The 20,207-nt window shown below is 58.6% G+C and overlaps 2 protein-coding genes across 11 annotated transcripts in view; both read right to left on the bottom strand.

The window, feature by feature from the left end:
* Positions 1 to 724: 724 nt before the first annotated feature.
* On the bottom strand, positions 725 to 15,091 carry LOC141925484 (fas-binding factor 1 homolog). Of its 5 annotated transcripts, none has more exons than XM_074829840.1 (27): positions 14,872 to 15,091; positions 14,530 to 14,557; positions 13,514 to 13,947; positions 13,021 to 13,081; positions 12,434 to 12,484; positions 12,208 to 12,295; positions 11,566 to 11,646; positions 10,741 to 10,854; positions 9,716 to 9,869; positions 9,357 to 9,493; positions 8,892 to 8,991; positions 8,379 to 8,774; positions 7,631 to 7,708; positions 7,281 to 7,375; positions 6,516 to 6,574; positions 5,639 to 5,773; positions 5,336 to 5,436; positions 4,753 to 4,926; positions 4,134 to 4,241; positions 3,711 to 3,850; positions 3,293 to 3,411; positions 3,040 to 3,162; positions 2,516 to 2,692; positions 2,188 to 2,325; positions 1,950 to 2,082; positions 1,472 to 1,581; positions 725 to 873 (listed from the first exon to the last, which is right to left on the bottom strand). In XM_074829840.1, the coding sequence occupies exons 3-27, from the start codon at positions 13,690 to 13,692 to the stop codon at positions 790 to 792; spliced, it is 3,135 nt and encodes a 1,044-aa protein (XP_074685941.1). In that variant the 5' UTR covers positions 13,693 to 13,947; positions 14,530 to 14,557; positions 14,872 to 15,091; the 3' UTR covers positions 725 to 789. The 5 variants fall into 5 exon arrangements, with proteins under 5 accessions (XP_074685941.1, XP_074685943.1, XP_074685945.1 ...); XM_074829842.1 differs by having other exon boundaries at positions 8,379 to 8,771; XM_074829844.1 differs by lacking the exon at positions 6,516 to 6,574 and having other exon boundaries at positions 7,281 to 7,446; positions 13,514 to 13,583; positions 13,903 to 13,947.
* Positions 15,092 to 17,654: 2,563 nt separating this feature from the next.
* USP40 (ubiquitin specific peptidase 40) overlaps positions 17,655 to 20,207 on the bottom strand; it is a 40,231-nt gene continuing 37,678 nt past the window's right edge. For 5 of the 6 annotated variants that reach the window (XM_074829839.1, XM_074829835.1, XM_074829838.1 and 2 more), the window contains one exon: positions 17,655 to 20,179. In XM_074829839.1, coding sequence (XP_074685940.1) covers positions 20,071 to 20,179 — 109 coding nt within the window. In that variant the 3' untranslated portion in view covers positions 17,655 to 20,070. The remainder of the gene's footprint in view (positions 20,180 to 20,207) is intronic. The other variant, XR_012623874.1, reaches the window with a different exon arrangement.

The raw sequence follows: 20,207 nt of genomic DNA, 5'->3' as shown, positions 1-20,207 counted from the left end.
CAAGTCAGGATACCATTGGCCTTCTTGGCCACCTGGGCACACTGCTGGCTCCTGTTCAGCCGGCTGGCAATCAACACCCCCAGGTCCCTCTCTGACAGGGGAGAGAGATGGAGGGCAGACAAACTGTGGCTCTTGCTACCGTCTACTTCACATCTGCTCGCAGCCGTGGTTAAGGATCATGCCAGGGGCTACAGGTACCGCACCGAGGGGAACAAGTACGAGGGTTTGAAGCTCGGGCAAGTGGGACTTTGAAGCCTGGTCAAGACAACCTGCACTAGTGATGAGAAATTCATCAAGGATAGACTTTGATCTCCAAACCCTAGAAAACAAGTGGAACACCCTGGATCATAAAGAGAAGGTCTGGGATTGTGCTGAGGATGAAATATTGGACAACCTGGCACAGTGAACAACCGATTCATTCACGTGGCAATGAAACTAACTTCTGAGTGTCCTGGAAGTGAACTACCCTCGTTATAATACTAAAACACACACACACACACAGAGGTTCAGAAGACGCTGCCCAGGTTGAGACCCTTTCCCTGAGCACACGTAGTAGTAGAAGCGTGAAGTATGTTCATCACTAACCAATCTGTATCCAATAGGCGTATGTGGAAAAGCCTCTGATTTTTGTGTATAAAAGCAGCACAAAAACCTGCTGTTGCTGTGCTTGGTGTGTGGAAAAGTCCCCCGAGCGCCCAGGCCTCAATAAGTACAGTAACTCTGGTGAGCGTGTGAAGGGGGGTTTATTGAGCAGCCATCCCCTGGGCACGGCATGGGGACGCCACCCCTTCAGCCTGGCAGAGAAGCAACGTTGTATGGTGCTTTCTTCAGGGACTCCAGGAAGAGCTGCTCGTTGTCTAGGTAATAATGGTCCTGAGAAGAGAGGGATGGATGGAAGAGGTATCAGAGAGTGCCACAGAAGGGGGCTCACAGTCCCGAGTGTCACTCATGAGGGAGAGAAGCATCCCAAACCCTCCTTCCTGTAGTGAGCAGGGGGCAGGTACCCATCCGTGGTACCCCCTGGGGTGTGGGGGCTCCCCCCGCCCCGAGCCCACAACCTCACACTCTGAGCAAGACCCACAGCGGAAGCCTCAAAGAGCAGCCCCACCTGGCGAAGGACCCAGCAGGGAATCCGGGGCTGACGGCAGAGGACGGGGACATCGTGAAGCCAGAGGCCAGCAGAGCTGGCTTCTCCCACCCAGGGACAGGGCGAGGACAAGGGCAACCCCACGGAGCCGAGGATGTTGTCCATGAGCCTGAGACCAGCTGTGAGGATCCACCCGTCCTTGCTTCTGGCATCACTCCTCTAGGTGCCCAGGGCTTCTACAAGCCCGCCCAGCCCCACAGCTCAGTAATGATCTGAGCCACAGCCTGGGCTGTCTCCTACCAGGCTCAAACCAGGCTTCACCCAGCCCTGCTCCCACCCAGCGGGTTTGAAGCCCCTTCCCTCCCCGGTCTCCCATCATCTCACCTGCAGGGCTCGGAACTTCATCATCGCCAGCGTGGCGCTGAGCTCGGCGGAGCTGGCCCTGGCCAGGAGTTCCTGGATACCTCCCGGGCTGCCGATGGGAGGTGGAAAGCCTGGAACAGAAGCCCGACTGTGTGATGCTGCCGCCGTCAGAGGAACCGCAGACGCAGACGACACAGCATCCCTTTGGGTGCTGCCTGCGTGTCCCTGCAGCAGGGTCCTCCCCACGCTCCCAGTGCAAAGGGGCTTTAACCCACCAGCCTCTCCCTTCCTGGCCCCTCTGCCCTCTCCTGGCACTGCCCTGGCTCAGAGCTTCGCTGAGCTCCTTCAGAGGACGAGGAGGCCAACTCCCATCTGAGGTTGATACACAGGGGAACTAAAACAGCCCCCAGCAACAGCCCAAGCCTCCCGAGAAGTGGAATACAAGTGCAGCTGCGCCCCAGCACGTCCCTTCCCACCGGCAGCAAGCACAAAGCCTTACGCAGCGTGCTGGAGAAGCCACTCGCAGGGACACTGGAGTCCCGGCCTGCGATCCGCAGCATCGTGGGGCTGTTGGGCAGCTCCTGGCGCAGCTGTTGAAGCTGGCTCCTCTGCTGAGCCATGCTCAGCCGGTCCTGCCCCGTCCCGAGGAGAAAGGGAGAGAGAGAAGCTGTTGGCAAAGGTTCGGGCCCTTGGCACGGCGGCCCCAGGCCCAGAAGGGAAGGCGAGGGGGTATTTGCCTGGTGCAGACGCTCTTCCTGCTGCCTGAGCTGCTCCAACTGCTGCTGCAGGGCCTGCAGCCTCGACGGGTGCTGCGAGTCGACCCTGATTGCCTCCCGCAGGGCTCGCTGCCCTTCCTCGTACTTCTGGGAGGAGAGCTGCAAGGCAGAGCGGCTGGGGAGGCTGGGGACAGGGACCCGCGCTGCCCTGGGGCAGGACTCCTTTGGGCATCCCCTCCTTCCCCTTCCAGGACAGGATTTCTGTCCCTGCTTTGGCAGGGCTGTGAAAGCCCAGCTTTGCTGCCAGCCCATGTGCAGCTGGGAACGGCAGCGCAGATGCTCCGCTTACCTCGGTCACGCTTTTCAGCTCCTCCTCCTGCTGCCGGACGCGCAGCGCAGCCCCATTCACCTTCTCCCTCTCCGCCTTCAGCTCCTGCCAGGACTTGTCCAGCAGCTCTTTCTCCCTCGCCAGCTGCTCCTCCCTGGCTCTCAGCGTGTGGACCTGCATCTTCATCTCTGCCCGCTCCTAGGATGGGCACAGGGGAAACCCATCTCTGCCACTGAACCCCGGCCAACACCCAGAGGCTGCTTCAAGCCCCCGGCGCCTGGCCGGAACCCTGCACGGAAAGCTCTGGCCCCAGGCTCCCCGAGAAGCTGCAGCACCGTGCATGCACACAGCAGCCTCTCGCACCCGTGTGCCAGAGGCTTGGTCTGAGGGCGATTCACCGCGCAGCTGGGTGTGGCACTGAGGAGGCAGAGGAAGGATGCTGCAGCCCAGCACCCAGCTCTTTCCTCCACCACACACCACAGCGCAGCCCTGCTCACACTCACAGGACATGTGAAAAGCACCTGGAGATCTCCGCCCCACCTCACCTTCGCCCTCTCCAGCTCCACTCGCTCCACAGAGAGCTGCTGGGTCACAGCTCGCTGCTCCTCCTCCAGCGAGTGCTGCAGTGATTTCGCTCTGGAGCGCTCCGCCAATGCCCTCTGTCGCTCCTGGTTCAGACACAGAGGAGACACAGATGCCATTCGCAGGCTCCAGGCCAGGGACCGCCAGTGGGCGAGACCTACGGCCCATGCCCAGACAGGAGGGCTGAGCCGGACAGAGGACACAGGGTGGGCTCACCTGCTCCAGCAGCCGAGTCTGCTCGTCCAGCCTGGCCTCCATTTTGGCCACCACTGCCTGGAAACGGCGCCGCTCCTCCTCCGCGTCCCTCTGCTGCTGCAATAAGCTGTCCTGGAGCACTGGGGAGAGGCAGCAGCGGGGCCGTGAGCAGCATGAAGAGGGAAGCCCCGCTCTGTCCATCCCATATTCACAGAAAAACTGCACGCGTTTGTGCTCAGCACCTTTGGCACATCCCCCCAGGACACCGTTTGGCAAAGGAAAGACCCCGAGATGCCCAGGGACCAAGGCAGGCAAGGCTCCACCAGCCTTGGCTCCCAGCCTCTGGCTGACTCGGAGCACCTTCTCCCCGTTTCCTGGGTGTCCCCAGCCCCAGTGGGGACCCCGCGGCCATTTAGGCACAGAGGAACGGCAGACGTACCCTTGAGCTGCTTCTCCTGCGTCTGTGCCCCCATGGCCAGCTCCCGGGAGGTGCTCTGCTGTGTGGCCTCCATCTTCTGTAAGAAGTCACGCAGGTCGCTGAAGAACTTCTCCATCCGATCCATGACGCCGTTGAGAGTCCTGCGGAGAGCAGCGAGGGGAGGGTCACCCCGGGGGGACACACTTCATCTCCCCACGATGGAGAGGGGGACCTGTGGTGGGCCAAAGGCCGGGCAGCCCTGCCCCGAACCTCTCTGGGGCAGAGCAGAGCAGTATTCCTGCATCGGCAGAGCTCAGCGTCCCTGGAGGCAGGGGCTGGGAGAGGGGATGGCCCCTGGTGCCACAGTCCGAGGCTGCTTCCCCGGAGGACAGGGAACACCGTGGCCAGGGACCAACGCGGGGACACGATGCCGGCCATCGGTACCTGCTGTGCAAAGTGGCGCTGGTCACCGCCTCGACCTCCTGGTCCTTCATCTGCTTCAGCCGCTGGAGCTGCTCGTCGTGCTCTCTGCGCAGCTCCTGCACGGACACCCTGCAAGGAGCCCGCCACGGGCTGTTACAAACCGGGGCTCCCCGTGACGGGCAGCGAGGACGAGGCTTGCTCAAGGGCCTGGGAACCAGGTCCCAGGAGCTGAGCTGGCACGGGGCTCTGTCCCAGGGCATCCACTGACAGGCATCCGCATTGGGCATGGACCACAGCTGGGGGGACGGGCTTCTCCACCAAAAACAGATTTCCAATTGACCCCCACTCTGTGGACATCAGTGACTCACTGACCTGGATGACAGGGGTTTGGGGGAGATAAAACACTGGGCTCAGCACCTTGCAAAATACAATGCCTTCACTCGGGAAGGACGTCTCCAGCCACATCTCCCTCTGTCCGGCTACAAAGCAAATCCCCATTCCAAAAGCCGCCCGACTGCCCACAGCCCAGTGCTTCTGGAGTCTCCTTTCTCCTGTCACTGTGTCCCCAAACCACTCCCCAATTCCTCTGCCACAACCAGCAGCACCGGCCCCACGCGTGCGCCGCTCGTGCCGCTCTCACCTCTGCAGCTCTCGCAGCCGCTCCAGCTCCAGCGCGCTCCGCTGCTCCAGCTCTGCCCGCGCCTGCTCCGCCTCCTGCCTCTGCCCCAGGAGCTGAGCCGCCAGCTGCTCCTTCTCCTGCTGCAGCCTCTGCTCCCGCTGCCTGCAGGTCTCCTCCAGCACCTTCACCTGGCTCCTGCCCGCAGAGGTCACGGCCAGGAAGAAGTGTTACTTTCAGGGCAGTAGCCGGCCCTCTCCACCCACAGCGCACGCAGGGATTTCGGAGCAGAGCGGCGGCGCTGGGGGCGTGGGGAAACACGCGACTCTCCTCAGCCCGTGAGCCCTGGCTGGGGACGTGCTGGCCCTGGGACCGGCTCCTCCTCCTTCTGCCCCACAGACGGTGTCCGTGAGAGCAGACCCCCCCTTGGCTCACCAGTGGGGCTCCTCTCTGCCCCCACCAGCTCCACACCCACATGGCTGTGGGCCGGCCCGCCCCAGGGACGGATCTGGGCAGCGCCCCAGTGCTCCCACCCCCGCGGAGAGGGACAGGGCTGCAGGCAAGGCCCTGGCAGAGCAGGGGAGCACGTGCTCTCGCCTGTGGGTACCTGTGGGTGCTCTCGAGGAGATCCAGGTCCTCCTGGTGCCGCTGCCGGAGGCTCTCCAGCAAGAGTCTGTCCTCGGCCCGTGCCAGCTCCAGCGTCCGCACCTGCCGGCCACCCGGGGAGAAGGTCCTTGTGCCGCCCAGGGGACAGAGCTCCCACAGCAGCACTTGCTGGCCGCAGGCTTCTCTGGACAGGCAGCTTCCTCCTCTCTGCCCCGGCCCCCCTGATGCCATTGGGAGCAGGCATGGCCCCTGCTCCTGCCCCGGCTCACCCCTGCTCCCCCGTCCAGCAGGCGATGGGGCTCACCTGGCTCTCCAGCTCTGCCACACGGGCCTGGACACGGAGCAGCGCTGCCTGACAGCCTGTCACATCCTCGTGGGGCTGGGCAGTGGGAGCCCCCAGACTCCTCTCATGCAGCAAGCCCAGGCCTGGGGACTCTGCCTACGGGGACAGAGAGACAAGACCCAGGCCCTTCAGGATCAGGGGCTTTGTGGTGCGGCCATCGGCCCCCAAAGGCAGGCACGTGCCTCCCCTGCAGCTGTGCCATGGCTGTGCAAACCTGCGGAGACACAGGGACGCTCTCGGGGAGGTAAAGCCCTGGGGAGAGCATCTCCTCCCAGCCCGGGAATGGCGACCCAGCCCCAGCCTCCTGCAGTCCCTCCTCTACACATCTCCAGCCCAACCCTGCTGCTGCCCAGGTGACACTCGGCAGCCCCTACCCCAGACACAAGCATGCGGGGCTCTTCCTTCTCTGGGGACAGACTCGAGGATAAGGCCTTGCGAGGCCTCTGGGAGACAGCGTGTGTCCTGCCACCAGGGCTGGGCCACGAGGCCCAGCTCGATGTGACCAAGCAAGCCTCTGATGTCTCATTAATAGGATACAGAGATGCCTGGGGAACTCTGTCAACACTGCTCAGGCAATGCAGGGCTCTCACTGCACACGATTTACAAAGCAGCCACAGCACACACGCTTTGGCCCGACAAATACAACTCGTGGCACCTCGGGGCTCTCCAAAGCCTTTGCCTCCATGAACACAGGCTCCCAGGGCTGCAAAGCGGGGCACAGCCATCCTCCTGCCCAGGGAGCACGGGCAGAGCTGGGTGACCCTGAGTTGGCAGGGGAGGGCTCACGATCACCACCCCGATCCTGCACCTCTCGGGGGCACAGGCCCAGCAGACCTACCTGAGCCAGCGGGGCAGGGCCCTGCGTCTCCTGCTCTCCCGGGAACAAGGCTGCGGGGACTGAAAATTCAACAAGTCTGTGATGCAGACTGGCCAAGGGGAACCATTCCCTCCCAGAAGGACGAGGGCCTGGGTCTCCTCGGCAGAGCGAGAAGGATCCTGCCCTGCTCTGGCAGTTGGGGATGGGGATGGACGCTCAGACAGGCGTGTCCAGACCCGCACCCCTACCCCACCCCACGCACAGCGGCGGGGACTCTGCAGAGGAAGTCTGGGGGGCAAAGCACGGCTCCTCCTCCATCTCCATCCACTAGGGAGGAGGCTGGGTCCCCTCAGCCACTTTCAGTGGCCTCTGAAGTGGCGCTCAGCCTCAGCCTAGGGCAACAGGGGGTCTGCCTGCACACAGAGCTAGTGGGACGAGTGTTGGGGCAGCAGGAGGGAAGAGGGAGAGAGAAGGGACAGCACGAACTTAGGCCCACCCATTGCTCAGACAGAGCAAGTCCCCGGCAGCCCTCTGAAACCCCACAGGCAGCACTGCGGAGCTCAGCGCGCCCCAGCACCATGTCCCCAACGCGCCACGACACGGGGATGGTGGGATCCTGCAGCCTGGCAGCCCCCTCCAGCAACGGCTGGGCAAAGCCCGGGCAGCGTTCACACGGACAAGGGCGATGCTGCGGCTCCTGCCTTTTTGGGGCTGGTTGTTTTTGCAGGGCCGGGGGGACCCTCTCTGCATCCTGCTGCCCAAAGCAGACAACCACATGAAACGCACCCGGGGCGCTGGCGTCTCTGGAAGGATCCCCCTGTGCAGCCTCCGACGGGTGAGCTGAGGCTTGTTTCGCAGTGCTGAGCCAGGGGACTGGTGGCCTGCGTGGGCACAGAGACACGAGTGATGCACAGCAGCGCCGCAGCTCAGGGAGAGGCGCGCAGACATTCTCCTGCTCGGCATTTCGGGGAGTTTTTAAACTTCAGAGCCGCCTGCCCTCCCGCTTACAGAGGTGCCAGGGCAGTCTGATCCCCGCTGGCTACTAGCCCTCCCCGTTGCCCCATCTCCCACACGCAGCTGCTTTCTGCAGGACACCCCTCCCGTGGAGGACGCCTGTAAGGCAAAGGCGGCCTTACCTGGAGCTGTCTGTGCTCGCTGCCTCGTCCTGCACGGCGGCTGCCTGCGGCTGTGCTCCTGGGGAGGCTGCTGGCCGGCTGCAAGCAAAAAGCATCCGATGTGGGAGAGCCAAGGAGGCGAGGAAAGACAAGATCCTCTCCCCCAACACCAGTTCCTGCCTGGCAGGGAAAGCGTCTGTCCCACTCAGCTGCGGCAGGATTCAGCCTTTGGGCTGCAGGGGGAGCAAAGACACCTCAAAACCTCCCTCGCCGCTGTTCCTCCTTGCTGCATCCACCCCCTTCCCCTGGGCAGCACCAGCCCCAGCTAACACAGCCCTGCCCACGCCACAGGGCTCTCTGTCTGCAGTTCGCATCCCAGTCCCCTTCAGTGGCACGAGTCCAGACCTGGGTCCGTGTCAACTCAGCTGGAGGAGGTGCTTTGCCTCAACTAGGAGGAAGGAAGGGGAATGAAGGCAGGAACGAGGAGCACGGGGCGGGGAGCTGGTGGGGGTGTGCTGATCCAGGACAGCTCCGCCGGACCCACGGCACTGTGTGCCCTCTTGGCTACAACTGGCAGGAGAGCCCAGAGGTGTGAGGGGACTGTGGGCTGGATCAGTGGGACACAGCCCCACACTATTACCCCACCCTGAGACAAGACAGTGCTTAAAATTAATTTCTCAGATCGGAGCCCAGGGTTTCTGAGAGCTCCTGCTGGAGCAGCTACACGCGGAGCAGACGGGAGCACTGCGGCCATCAACCATGTCTTTACCTGACAGGAGAGCGGGGAGGCAGCCCTTCAACTGGGGCCTCCGAGGGCTTGGCATTCCCCTCCTGGGCCTTCGCCTGGGCTTGGGCTTTTTTGCGTCGTAAGGCAGCGCTCAGCCAGTCCTCCTCCTCCACTGGGTCGGTTTTAGTGGCTGCCTCCTCTGCAGCCGGGAGCTGTCTGGCGGGGCTGGGCCGCCCAGCTGCGGCAGGGCTGGGGGAGCTCCCTGCAGGACTGGCCTTCGATGGAGATGACAGCTCCAAATCCAAAAAATCTTCATCTTTCAAGCCCAGCCAGGCACCTCTATTCCTGCGGCCCCGCGCGGGGCTCTGGCTGGCTGTCGGAGGAGCTTTGGAGAGGGGCTCTGCTTTAAGTTCACTGTTCTTCTCGGCTGAAAACCTGCTGTGAGGAGAAGCAGTCACATCCCTGCCTGCGAAGGGACACCGGGGACCCTGCCCGCTCCGCTCAGGGACAGCGTGGCCGGTGGCTGGAGCTACAGACACACAGAGAACACAATACCTCAGAGGCTGCCTTCTCGCCGGCCGGCCCTTGGCTGTGGAGGCCACCGAGGGCTCGTACGCTCCAAAGACAAAATCCTTGCGCCGACCCTCTTCCTTCTCTGTGCAGACAAGCGGCCTTGAGTCAGCGCCCAGAGGAGCAGCCAGCTGCAAAGACTCCAGCCCTCCTCCTCCTCCCCCCCTGCAATTCCCACTGACGTTGCTGCCTCTGGGAAAACACTGCTGGAAATGTCTTGCCCAGAAACCGGTGAGCAAGGGGCCTCCTCGGAGTGGCTGCGAAAAACTTTTGTTGGGAATCAGCCCACGGCCAAAGGCAGCCGAGTTACAGCTCCTGTGCAAATGCTGCCAGGCTGCCGCGAGGGCAGAAAGGGCATTTCCCCTGCAAGGGCAGTAGAAATCAATCTCGCTCGCCCAAGCCAACGCTGCCACCTCTGCAGCCCTCCCCAGCGTCCCTGGCTGTGCTCACCTGGCTGCTTTTGGGACTTCGCCTCCTGTGTGACCTCCCGGCGCTCTCCCAGGCCTGGCTCTTCCAGGGTTCTGGCCACGGAGCCTCGTCCCAGTAACTCGTCCAGCACAGCGCGGGCTGGCCGGACCTCCTCTCTGCTGGGGCACAGCGGCAGATGGGTTTCTCCCAGAGGCAGGGCTGGTCCTCCGCACACAGCCTTGCCAGCCTGCTCTGCCTCTTCTCTGCCACACAAGGCTGCTCCTGCCCCTTTCAGGGACCCACAGGCACAAGCTCGGCATCCCCCACCCACCATGGTGGCACCATCTCAAGACACAAGCCATCCCCCTCCTTTACTCCCACCGCCCCTTCACGGCCCTTACTTTTCTGCCTTCTTGCCCTGCTTGCCATCTCTTCCTGGGCTACTGCCAAGGCCCAGTGCATCTAGCAGGTCGTCGCCGTCGTCTTCAAAGGTGATCTCCTTCCTCCTCTGCACTGGGGCCGCGGTGCGCAGGGGCGTCTGGGCTGCGGGTGGCTCTGGGGGTGGGATCACACATCGTAGGAGGTTTGAGCTGGGCTTGTCTCTTTTTTTTTTTTTTTTTTTTCCAACAAGAGATCAGAGCAGCCCTGCCTGCTCTTCTCTCTCAGGACCGTTTACAGAGACACTTTTAAATAGCTCTTTTCAGTGACCAAATCTCACAGCAAGTGACAAAGTGGCAACGCGCTACTGCCTGGTCCGTGGCCACTGATGGGACATTGCTGGTGTCACTGACACACTGGGGTTTCCAGCTCTGGCGGACACCAGCAGCTTCTTCAGCTTTGCAAGTTTCCACTCAGAGAATTCCTCCCCACCTTCACCCAAAGTCCCTCTTCCACCCCTGCACCTTAGTCCTTGCCCCAACCCACCAGCTGCTACTCGTGCCCAGAGGGGATTTTTCAGGGTGAAAGGAGGTTTGAGGGGACTACCAGACCCATTGGCATCCCTGCTGCAGCAACAAGAGAGGCGAGTGCCTGTAACACGGTCACAGTGCAGCTGGATCCCACCCAGAGGTGCAACTGTGCTTTGGGGTGGACCAGCGAGGCCCTCAGCCACCCAAATCCTGACCCACAACCCCGGTTCTCCTCTGGCCGCGTGCAGAACAGGCTGCATGAGTCCAAGGGAAGATTTGAGACTCCATTCCCAGAAACGAAAAGTCAGTTCTGTAACCTCTAGCACACTGCAAATATTGAGCACTCAGGGAGCTGTTACCAGCTGTAACCCCGCTACCAAGTTGCTCCGTAAAGGGCCGTACTGGTTAACAAGAGATGCCACTAACTGGCTTTCATTTAACGTTTGGACATGACACAAACTCAGCCAGGCTGCTGATTCATTTAATACAAAGAGGATGCATCAAGCAATGCCGCTTACCTTTCTCCTTGCTCTGTTTTTCCTCAGGGATGCTTTTAGTGACTGTCGGAGATGGCTTCTTGGGTGCATCCTGCTCCTCATCAGACAAGAGCCCCGACAGAGGATCATCTAAATCTGGCAATTACCCCGTAGGGGCAGAAAATAAAACAATAAAAACAAACAAAACAACAAAACCAAGGTTATTGAGAACAACGCCTCTGTGCTAAGCCAAACACTCCTCCCCACCATGTGCACGTGGGGACAGGAGATCATCTCTGCCCAAAGCCACGAACGCAGACTCTGCACAGACCTGGGACACCCATGAGTATCTCAAAACTGGGCTGCTTTAACGCTTGACCACTCTTTAGGCAATGACAAAGGGGAGGACAAAGCCCACCTAAATCACCTAAAGCCAGTTAGTGACTGGAACAGATGCTGACCTCGGTTAAAGCGCAGGCTCTGACAGCCAGATCTCAGCTGTGCCAGGAAACCAGCCCCCCTCTTTGGAAGGGGGACAGAATCCCCCCCTCCCCGATACAAGGGTCTCCAAGTGCTACAGACAGGCACTAAAAACCAAAGCACGGCTCAAAAAGCAAACGCCCTCAGGAATCCTCTCCCAGCCCCACCCTGGGGAGGGCTTCCAACACTGAGCAGTCTTTTTTTTTTTTCCTTTGGTCACCTCTAAGGGATGAGCTTTGCACGGGCATCGCAGGGGTGAAGGATGCTCTATGTCATTAACCAGCCAAGCCTTTGGGTGACAGAAGAGGCAAGCTACGGGCAAAGAGCAAGGACAGAGTCCTCAGCTGCCCCCACACATCCATGTGCTGAAGGGAAGCGACATCCTACCTTCCAAGTCGAATTTCCTGTACTGTCGGGAAGCAGCGAAGGATGACAGCGGCTTCTTCTCCATCACAGGTCCAGACTCTCCTGCAAAGAGAGGCCACAGCTCTCACAGACAAGGTACTGCGGAGATGGCCCTCTCCCACCCTGGCTGAAGGTCACTTCTCTGGTGGCAGCCCCCTAAAAGCACATCCTGGGACACACAGTCAGTCCCCTCACGGCCCTGGGGGGTGGGAATCTCTCTGGAGGGGCCTCCTTGCAGGCAGAGAAGGAGAAAAGGGCTTGGGGAAGAGCAGGACAGGTTGGGGACAGGCACGTCTTAAATGCACCCCCCTGGCTCTCCTTCCACGCAGACCAGGCAGATCCCTGCTCTTTGACCTGCACCAGGCAACAGCCAAGTGGGGTTTGGTGGGAGGCGGCAGCGCGGCTGTTGGGGCGGCTGATGGCAGTGATGTTATCACAGCACGACAAGAGGCCGGGCCAGGGATCAACCAAGGGACAACACACAGCCAGAATGACACTCGGCGGCTGGGACAGCCCCAAAAAACATTTTAGGGAACAAATCCACTTTTCATTCCCTATCGCAGAAGAAAATATGCCCTGCTCGTCTGGAACGAGGCTACGACAAGAGCACAATCTCCTTTTCACCTTTCCCAGGGCCTTTCACGGTTGTCTTCCCTGGCGCAGAACCGGGTCTCGACGCTCCCAGCAGATCAGCTTCCAGGTCGTCCAAGTCCTGGAAAGCAACAGGACGGCGACAGGAGCAGGGCGAGCGCTACTCCTGCTCAGCGCTGCTTCTCCCTTCGGAGGTTGGTGCTGGAGGCCACGGCTGCAGCCCACGCGGAGCTCAGACCAAGGGTATTTCTGCACTGACCTTCAGGCTCTGCAGCAGAGCTTGGGGCTCTCCACCGGAGGCACTGGAGCCCTGCGTGCCAAGGAGGGCAGAGATCAGAGACAAGTAGACTTTGGAAACTCCTCACCCCTCGCTTCCATGCTCCAGCCCCCACTTTTCCTCATTGTTTGGAATGGGAGAACGCATGCCCAGCTCCTCCTGGGGTGCCCCTCACTGGAAACCCCCTGTGCCTTGATTCCTTTGCTGACATCCTACTGCCTCTGGGAGAAGCGTCAGCAACACCCAGGCTGGTGCTTTGGGTGAGGGTCCTTCCTGTGACGCTTCCTCCCAAGAGCACCCAGCAGGGCTGGGCTGCAGCACGACGTGCCCCCCTGGCTTTGCTCCAGCTCACCCAGGGCACCCGCAAGCCCTTCTCCCACCATCCACCCGCTCCCCCGGCCCAGCTCCCCTGCAGCCACGCCACAGAGGGGTCACCTCTTCAGCCAGACCTCACGGTTCCCCCCGATATCCCACTGCTGACTTGCCTGGGGTGACACCAGGGACAAGCCTGGCCTGTCTCAGTCCCAGCCCTCGGGGTACCCAGGCTCTCTCCCAAAATTCGGGCTCACCTCCGCAGCTTCCACATCCTCTACAGGGAATCCGTTGAAGAAATCCTCCGCTACACGGGACCTGCGACACAAGCCTGGGGGTCAGCAGCAGCACCCGTGAGCTCGGCAAGGGCACGTTGGGGACAGCCAGGCCAGGTGGCGGCAGGCGGAGGGGACCGCACGGGCACACCGCGGCAGCCACGGCGTGCAACAGAAAAGGAGGTGAAAATAGCACCCGCATAAAAGATGGGAGTGCTGGGACTGCTGCAGTTAAGCGAGCAACTCTCCTAAGGCAGATGTACAGGAGATGCACAGGGCTGGGCGCACCCAGCTCCCGCTGGAAAGCTTCAGGCTCTGGGCTCCCAGTTCCCAAAGGCATGGCCGGTAACTCGCCTTCCCGGGCAATCGCTCTCGGGGCAGGGAGCGAGGGGGAGAAGCCGAGGACGGGGCAGGTCACAAGGACTTGGGGAGCACAGAGAGATCTCCAAGACGAGAGGCTCTGAAAGGCACTCACTTCTGGCTGGCCGGCAAGCTGCTGCCCCTGGCCAGCCGCGAAGTCCTTGCAGAATTCACGGGGCTTTCGTCTGGAAACAAGACAGGGAGACGTGAGGACGACGGACACGGGCATATTCCTGACCTGGGCACCCCAAAGGGGGATTTGCTGTCTCCCCAAGGGACACAGAGGCTTTTCATCAGAGATGAACTTCACTCGGCCTCCCCAAGCCGACGTCCAGCCTCTTCAACGGCCTCTGACTCTGGGAAACCCTGCTTGCTGCTTCCTCCCCCTCACCGCTGGAGCCCCCTCGGAGACCACTGGCTGTTGCACCAGCACCTCCCGCTCCCAGCAGGGGAGGAAGAGGACAAGGATGCTGCCCTTTCAGCTGCAAAGAAGGTTCCTTTTACCGTCCTCGTATCCCAGGAGGTCGCCAAGCAGGTCATCCACAGACCCTGAAACCAGACACATTAAAGGCGCTGAGGCAGCGGAGCTCAGCACGCAGGTGCAGACAAGCTCCCAGTTTCAGCATGCCTTGCTCTCCTGAAACCCCCCAAGCATACAGGTTTGGGCTCACGCACCATCAGCGTAAGGCCTTCCTAGAGAGAACTGCCAGGACCTGACCCAGTATTGGGGGCAGAAACGGTTTCGCTTCACTTAGCCAGAACGGAGATCTCTCTACCAAGGAGCCAGCGTCAGTGTCCGGGGCTGCAAGAGGCCCCCAAACAGGCACCTGGGCGTTAGGGGAGGGGAAGAACTGAACTAAGGGCATCGATTCTGCCCTGGGCTGGGGAAAGCCCGCAGGAAAGGGCTGGAGGAGCCCCATAAGCAAAGCCCCTCGCTGGCAGAGGCGGGCGCGTGTCTCTGCCTCAGGGATGAGACGACGCCGCAGCTGCAGCTCTCGGCCAAGGCCCCGCAACCACCGCCGCAGCCAGGACCCCCCCACCTGATCCCGCTGCCCCCCCGCCTCCGGCCCCGCGTTCCCGCAGAACAAAGCACCTACGGACAGCGAAGGGGACGCGCCCCAGGCTACGTACCGCCGAAACTGCTCGGGGGGGCTGCAGCCTGCGGGGAGAGACAAGTTCCCTCAGGAGAAAACGGCGCGGGGCTGGCCGGGTCCTGCTCCAACCCCGCCGGAGCCAGGGGCAGGGTTCTCCACAGCACCCCACAAGCAACAGCGAAGCCCCCCCGCCCCCCTCCCGGCCCCGCCGGTCGGGAAACGGCCCCTGAACCGCCGGAACCCCGAGACATTCCCACCTGCAGCGGCAGCGGCGAGCACAGCCCCGCCCGCCCCCCGCGGGGTCCCTCTGCCCCCCCCAGAGGGGCCGGAGCGGCACAGCCGCATTGCCCGGGCCCGCCTCAGCACCCCCCGCACTCACCATCGCGGCGCCCCGGCCTTCCCCTGCTCTCCCGCCGCCTTCCCGGCTGCTCCCGCTCTCCGCCGCTCCCTGCAGGGACACAAGGGTCTCCTCAGCGGCCGGCCCGGCCCGCGGCACCCCCCGTTACCTCTGGCCCACGCGATCTCCTGCTCCTGCCGGCCGCCCGGCCGGCTCCGCGCTGCTCCGCCTCGCCCGGCCGCTCGCCACAAGGCTCCGGCGCTGCACAAGAGCCCCGCAGGGAGCGAGTCCCGCCCGCCGCCGCCGCCGCCGCCGCCGCCGCCCCGGGGAGCCCCCACCTCGCCGCCGCCGGGCGCCCAACGGCCCAACCGCCGCCTCTCCGCACCCGCCGCGCGGCGCGCGCTGCCCGCCCGCGCGGCTCTTCACGAGACAGACCCCCTCAGCCGCGGGCCGCGGAGGCGGCGGGGGGGGCTGCAGCCGCTCCCCCCAGCACCGGGGGGCTGCGAAGCGCGGCAGCAGACCCTGCAGAGGACGAGACACACGCCAGAGGCTGGCGGGGCTCAGAGCATCGCCCGTGCCCGGGAAGGGCTTCGCGCGGGGACACCCGCCGGCGGGGATTTGATTTCGCTCCTTTCGCGCCCTTGGGGGGAACTCCCTGGCGTCCTCCCCGCTGCCAGGGCTGGGTCCCCGAGCAGAGCGGGGCACAGAGACCTCAGCACGGTGCTCCCGGCAGCTGCCAGCCTGGGAGCCAGCAGAGAGGGGCACCCACCGCTGCTGCAGCCACGCGTCACCTCCCTCTGCAGCGACGAGGGCTGGCACACGGGCCAGCGGCCAGCCAGGGCCGCGTCCCGCTCCCGCACCTTTCCCTGCCAAAGGACAGCTCCTGCTCTCCGCACATGCCCCTTCACCCACCCGCCGCTCCTCCTGCTGCGGGGCGACACCCGCGCACACCAGCGCTCCCACACGCAGCAAAGATGTCATCTGGGCAGCCAGTCCCTGCGCGGGTGGCAGGGGGACTCCTCTGCCCGGAGGGGACTGCGGTGTCTGGGCAGCGCCTGCCTTCGCCTTGTCTTCACACAGCTCAGTTCCAGGAGAAAAAGCTCCCACCCTTCCAGCCCAAACCTCACCTCCTTCCCCTCGCAGACGGGCTGGCGCACACCCTCCCAGGCAGCTGAACGCTGCCAGGACGGCCTCGGGTGACAACGGTTCTGCAGACCCCACACACGCGGCTTTGCTGTCACCTGCCGGGCGAGGGCAAGCGGGGAGGAGGCCTGTGCTGCAGCTGGGGTGCTCACCGGTGGGGGGCTGGGGGGTTGGAGCCGTTGCCGAGTCACAGCCAGACCTGAAGCCACCCCCCAGACTGCCCCTGCACTCAGGGGGTGTCTTGGGATCGGGCACAAGTCCCTGTGTGTCCCAGCACAGCTTCACAGAATCGCAGAATCATCTCAGCTGGAAAAGCCCTTGAAGATCCTCCAGTCCAACCATGAACCTCACCCTGACCGTTCCCAACTCCACCAGATCCCTCAGCGCTGGGTCAACCCGACTCTTCAACCCCTCCAGGGATGGGGACTCCACCACTTTTGCTTGTGTTTCCCAAGGACTCCTCAGGTGTTTCCCCTCGGCCTCTTTGTGTAGACAAAAGTAAAACGCTCCCTGTTTCACTCACTGAGAGCAGACTCAAAGCCCTTAATGGGCACTTGGGCAAACTAAGCTGAGGGGAACTGGAACAAAAGGACACAGAGGTAACAATCTAGGGCAGGTGATCTCGCTGGTTTAGGAAGAAGGTGCCTGGACTTTACTTCACAGCGTGTGCTCTGGAAAGAGCAGACACCGTGAAGAAAACCAAGTACTTCTTCCCTCGACCACTGAAGACCCTCACCTTATTTTCACTACGCATGCTCGGAGTATGGAAATTAATTCCGGGAACTCATTACCATAAGACACCCCTTTCCAAGAAATCTCATGAATAATTTGTGTGTACGTAAACTGATGTCCCTTGCTAGATCCTGGGAGCCCTTATAGTGGAGAATCCCCAGGGCGACCCCAGCGCTGCTAATCAAGAATTCCTGCTGAACGGTTCCGTTGGATTCTGACTGTTGAGTGCATTTCTCTGTTTCAGTGGAAAGCGCTGGATCATCACCGTACCCCAGCTCCGTCCCCCCACACCACTGCTCCTCCTGCTTGGGGTTTGTACCTGCAGAACACAACAGCTCTGTTCACTGCCCGCTGAGGGAGAATTAAAATGAGTGAAAAGGATTTCACTTTGTAAACGGGCCACTTCCTCCTGCTCCACATGCAATTAGGCAAATTGGAATGAGTTACGGGGAAGAGAAAAAGAAAACACACAATTTTCTCATAGTAAGATTCCCAAAGCTGAACACTTGTTCCTTTACAAGGGCTGCGCCAGGAGCAGATTCGAGCAGAAACAGGCAATCCATGTTTCTTACTCTATGCATAGCCACGCTCCTCAAGATGATTTATGCTCATTCCCTTAAAAAATACATTAGATTAATATATTTGTGCACAAATACAGAGTTGAAATAACGGACAGTAAATACTAGACCACGCTTTCTGAAAAAGAGGAAAAACGCAAGCTAGAAATCACTTTAACTTGCATCAAAATCTCAGTCCTCCACCTGAAGCCAGGTCCTTGCATGGTGCAACCCCAGCCGGGTTGGGGAAACTTCTCGCAGAGATCGGAATACTGATTTAGGAACAGATTGGGAAATTAAAGCTTAATGAAGGTTGTGCCCCGTCCAACGTTAGAAATGAATTCATGCCGTTCCCAATCAATGTATGGGTGAGACATACACAGACAATTCAACTAGACATATATAAATGGCTCTTTATTTTGTGAAGACCACTTGAAAAATAAAGATGAAAGCTTTTTCAGGCTTTGGAATATAACCATCATAAATTGTGGAATCACAAAGACTCCATTTTATAAAGGTGTTCCCTCTCCCCACCCCCATTTTTAATGAATTCTCTCATTGTGGAATGACCCACAATAGTTTTAAGGAAAAATATGCATTTTGAGCCAACATTAGAAATAATCCAAGATTGGTTCAGTGCAGGCGCTGCTACATTACACTTTAACAAAGGCACATACTAAAATCCCCACGTTAGTACGTGGAATCCATATTTCGATTTCTCCAAACTTTGTGTTTTCAAGAAGAGACTCGAGTTATTAAAGGTAGGTGGGAAGGTTGAACTCAGCACAGCTCTCCAGCAAGGAGCTGGAGGAATTCAAGTGACAGCAAAGGAAGTGCAATGCAGTGGAACAATCTGCAAACACAAACCTTCCTTGCTTACCTTGGTAATCAGCATGTGCGATCACTTCTGGCTCGCAAGAACGCTTGTGGATATGGAAGAAAGTGATGCAAAGTAAGATGGGGAAAGCAATTGGCTGCCTCACCTCAGTCAGAAAATCTACCCATAAAACTAGGAGTTCAAGATTCAAGCGAAGCCCACCTACAACCAAAACAGTAAGGAAATGACAATACCCCCTTCTTGAATGAATTGGCCTAAGAAAGAACTGAAGCACCTGCTGAATTTTAAAGATATGCACAGAAATAAATAATAATAATATGCTTCAAGGTGCTTTTGACTTTTTTTTTTCCCCCCTGATAGCTGAGAGTGTCAGTTTTTGTATGGAAGCTGTCTGGAATACCAGAATATTGTTAAGCCTATGAGAGATCTTCTCACATTAGCCGAAATTTTAGGAGTCTGCTGTACTGGCATCTTCTACAAAATCTTCTACGCATACACGAAACAAATTAAACATTTCTGGTAGTCCCCAAAAGTGACTTGAATTCCTCTCATTATCACTGATTTAGTTAAGGGTACATCAGGCTACGTTCAAAAGCTCTTTTTGAACAACTGCTTTGCACATTTCAGAACAGGTTTCTGGACATTTGTGCAGTTCAACAGGGCTCTGTAGTGTGTTTGATAGCAGACGTGTGTGTTATCTTCCACCGTTCCACTCTCACCTTATCATTCAAAACACTTAGAATCTGATTATAAACAATAAACTCCATTGAGAGTTTGGGTTAATCTGTCAGTACTAGCTGTGCTCAAAGAAAATTCTGAACCTGATGGGAAATTAAGTTATGAATAGTCATGTCCAGTGGGGGAAACACAGTTTAAGTACTGCTTAACTGTTAGAAAAGTTTTGATAAAAGATGCTGAAACCTCAACTTCTAGTAAACCCCGATTCCCAGCCTCAGGGGTAAGAAAAATATGCTCTCTCATCAGCTAGTACACGCATTCTCAACCTTGAGATTCAATCTCACAAGCATCTGGTAAACATTCTACTTAACTTTTGATACCCAGTTCACCTAGTAGTCAGCCGCATACATCCCCTTCTGTTAGGGAGGCTGTAAATCAGCTCTCTGACACCAACAGAAACATTTTCTTTTTCTCAAAGGTAACAAAGAATAGTAGAACAATTTAAAAGGTAAGAAATGAGGGAAAGTCCTCTGAATAAGAGTACTGAAAATAAATACAAGCCTTTTTCCTGAGTACAATAAAACCCAATTAGGACCAAACATCAGATCTGCCAATTTTTTCTATCCCTTTTGTTAATGAAACTTATGGACAACAGAAAAAGCCCTAGAAACATTAAAATATAAGGTTACCGCACTGTTGTTCCATATCACAAAATATCTTCAGGTTTTAGAGCTCGACAAATTCTGAACTTGCTCTTTTTAGAGACACTTTGTCCAGAGATTTCCACATTTCCTTCATTCCTGAAATCTGACTTGAGCTACTACAGACTTCAGTTTCTATATAAAGAGACAAAAGCCAATTCTGGTTATCGCTAGTAACTTCAGTGATGAGAGATGGAAAAAAATTCTAAAAAAAGAGATGATTATAACTGCATGAAAAAACCAGCAAACTCTGTAGTGATGGTGCAAAACATCAGCATCTGACCAAAAAAAAAGCATTTAGGGTGATTACAAAACAGTCACCAAAAGGTTATACAATATATTAATCCGTTTTCTCATGGATAAAGTGCATTTTCCTAGCCTGAGAATAAGTACCACATTGATAAAGGGATGGCAAAGCATTTCCCCAAGAGAGATTAGAAGAAAATCAGTTATCCTGAATCCTATATCCAGTTTGTCTTGGTGATTCTTGAAGACACTTCGGGAAAGACCCTCTTTGCTGGTCCAGCTGAGGTACTCCATACCAATTTAGTACATCGGTAGTAGGGTCTGGTCAGCAAATCATATCCTGGTGCTATCTGAAAACACCCACATTGATAGAAAGAGCCACTTCTGGTTTACGGTGCTTAATATTCAGCTTTTCCTCAGAGAAAACATGGTCCTGTAAGCGCTCGGTTTGCCGACTATTGAAAAAAAGAAAATTAAGATGCT

Source organism: Strix aluco, chromosome 6 (genome assembly GCF_031877795.1).
Source record: "Strix aluco isolate bStrAlu1 chromosome 6, bStrAlu1.hap1, whole genome shotgun sequence".
Classification (NCBI taxonomy): domain Eukaryota; kingdom Metazoa; phylum Chordata; class Aves; order Strigiformes; family Strigidae; genus Strix; species Strix aluco.
This window is presented reverse-complemented; position numbering and strand designations above follow the sequence as displayed.

Bases quoted from the DNA above. Each gene is read 5' to 3' on its own strand.
- LOC141925484 (XM_074829840.1), bottom strand. From the start codon at position 13,692: ATGAAAAGCCTCTGTGTCCCTTGGGGAGACAGCAAATCCCCCTTTGGG. The intron at 6,575-7,280 runs GTGCGTTTCATG...TTGAATTTTCAG, and splicing joins CAGAGACGCCAGCGCCCCGG to TCCCCGCAGCCTTGTTCCCG. The intron at 4,927-5,335 runs GTACCCACAGGC...CTCTGCGGGCAG, and splicing joins CTCCTCGAGAGCACCCACAG to GAGCCAGGTGAAGGTGCTGG.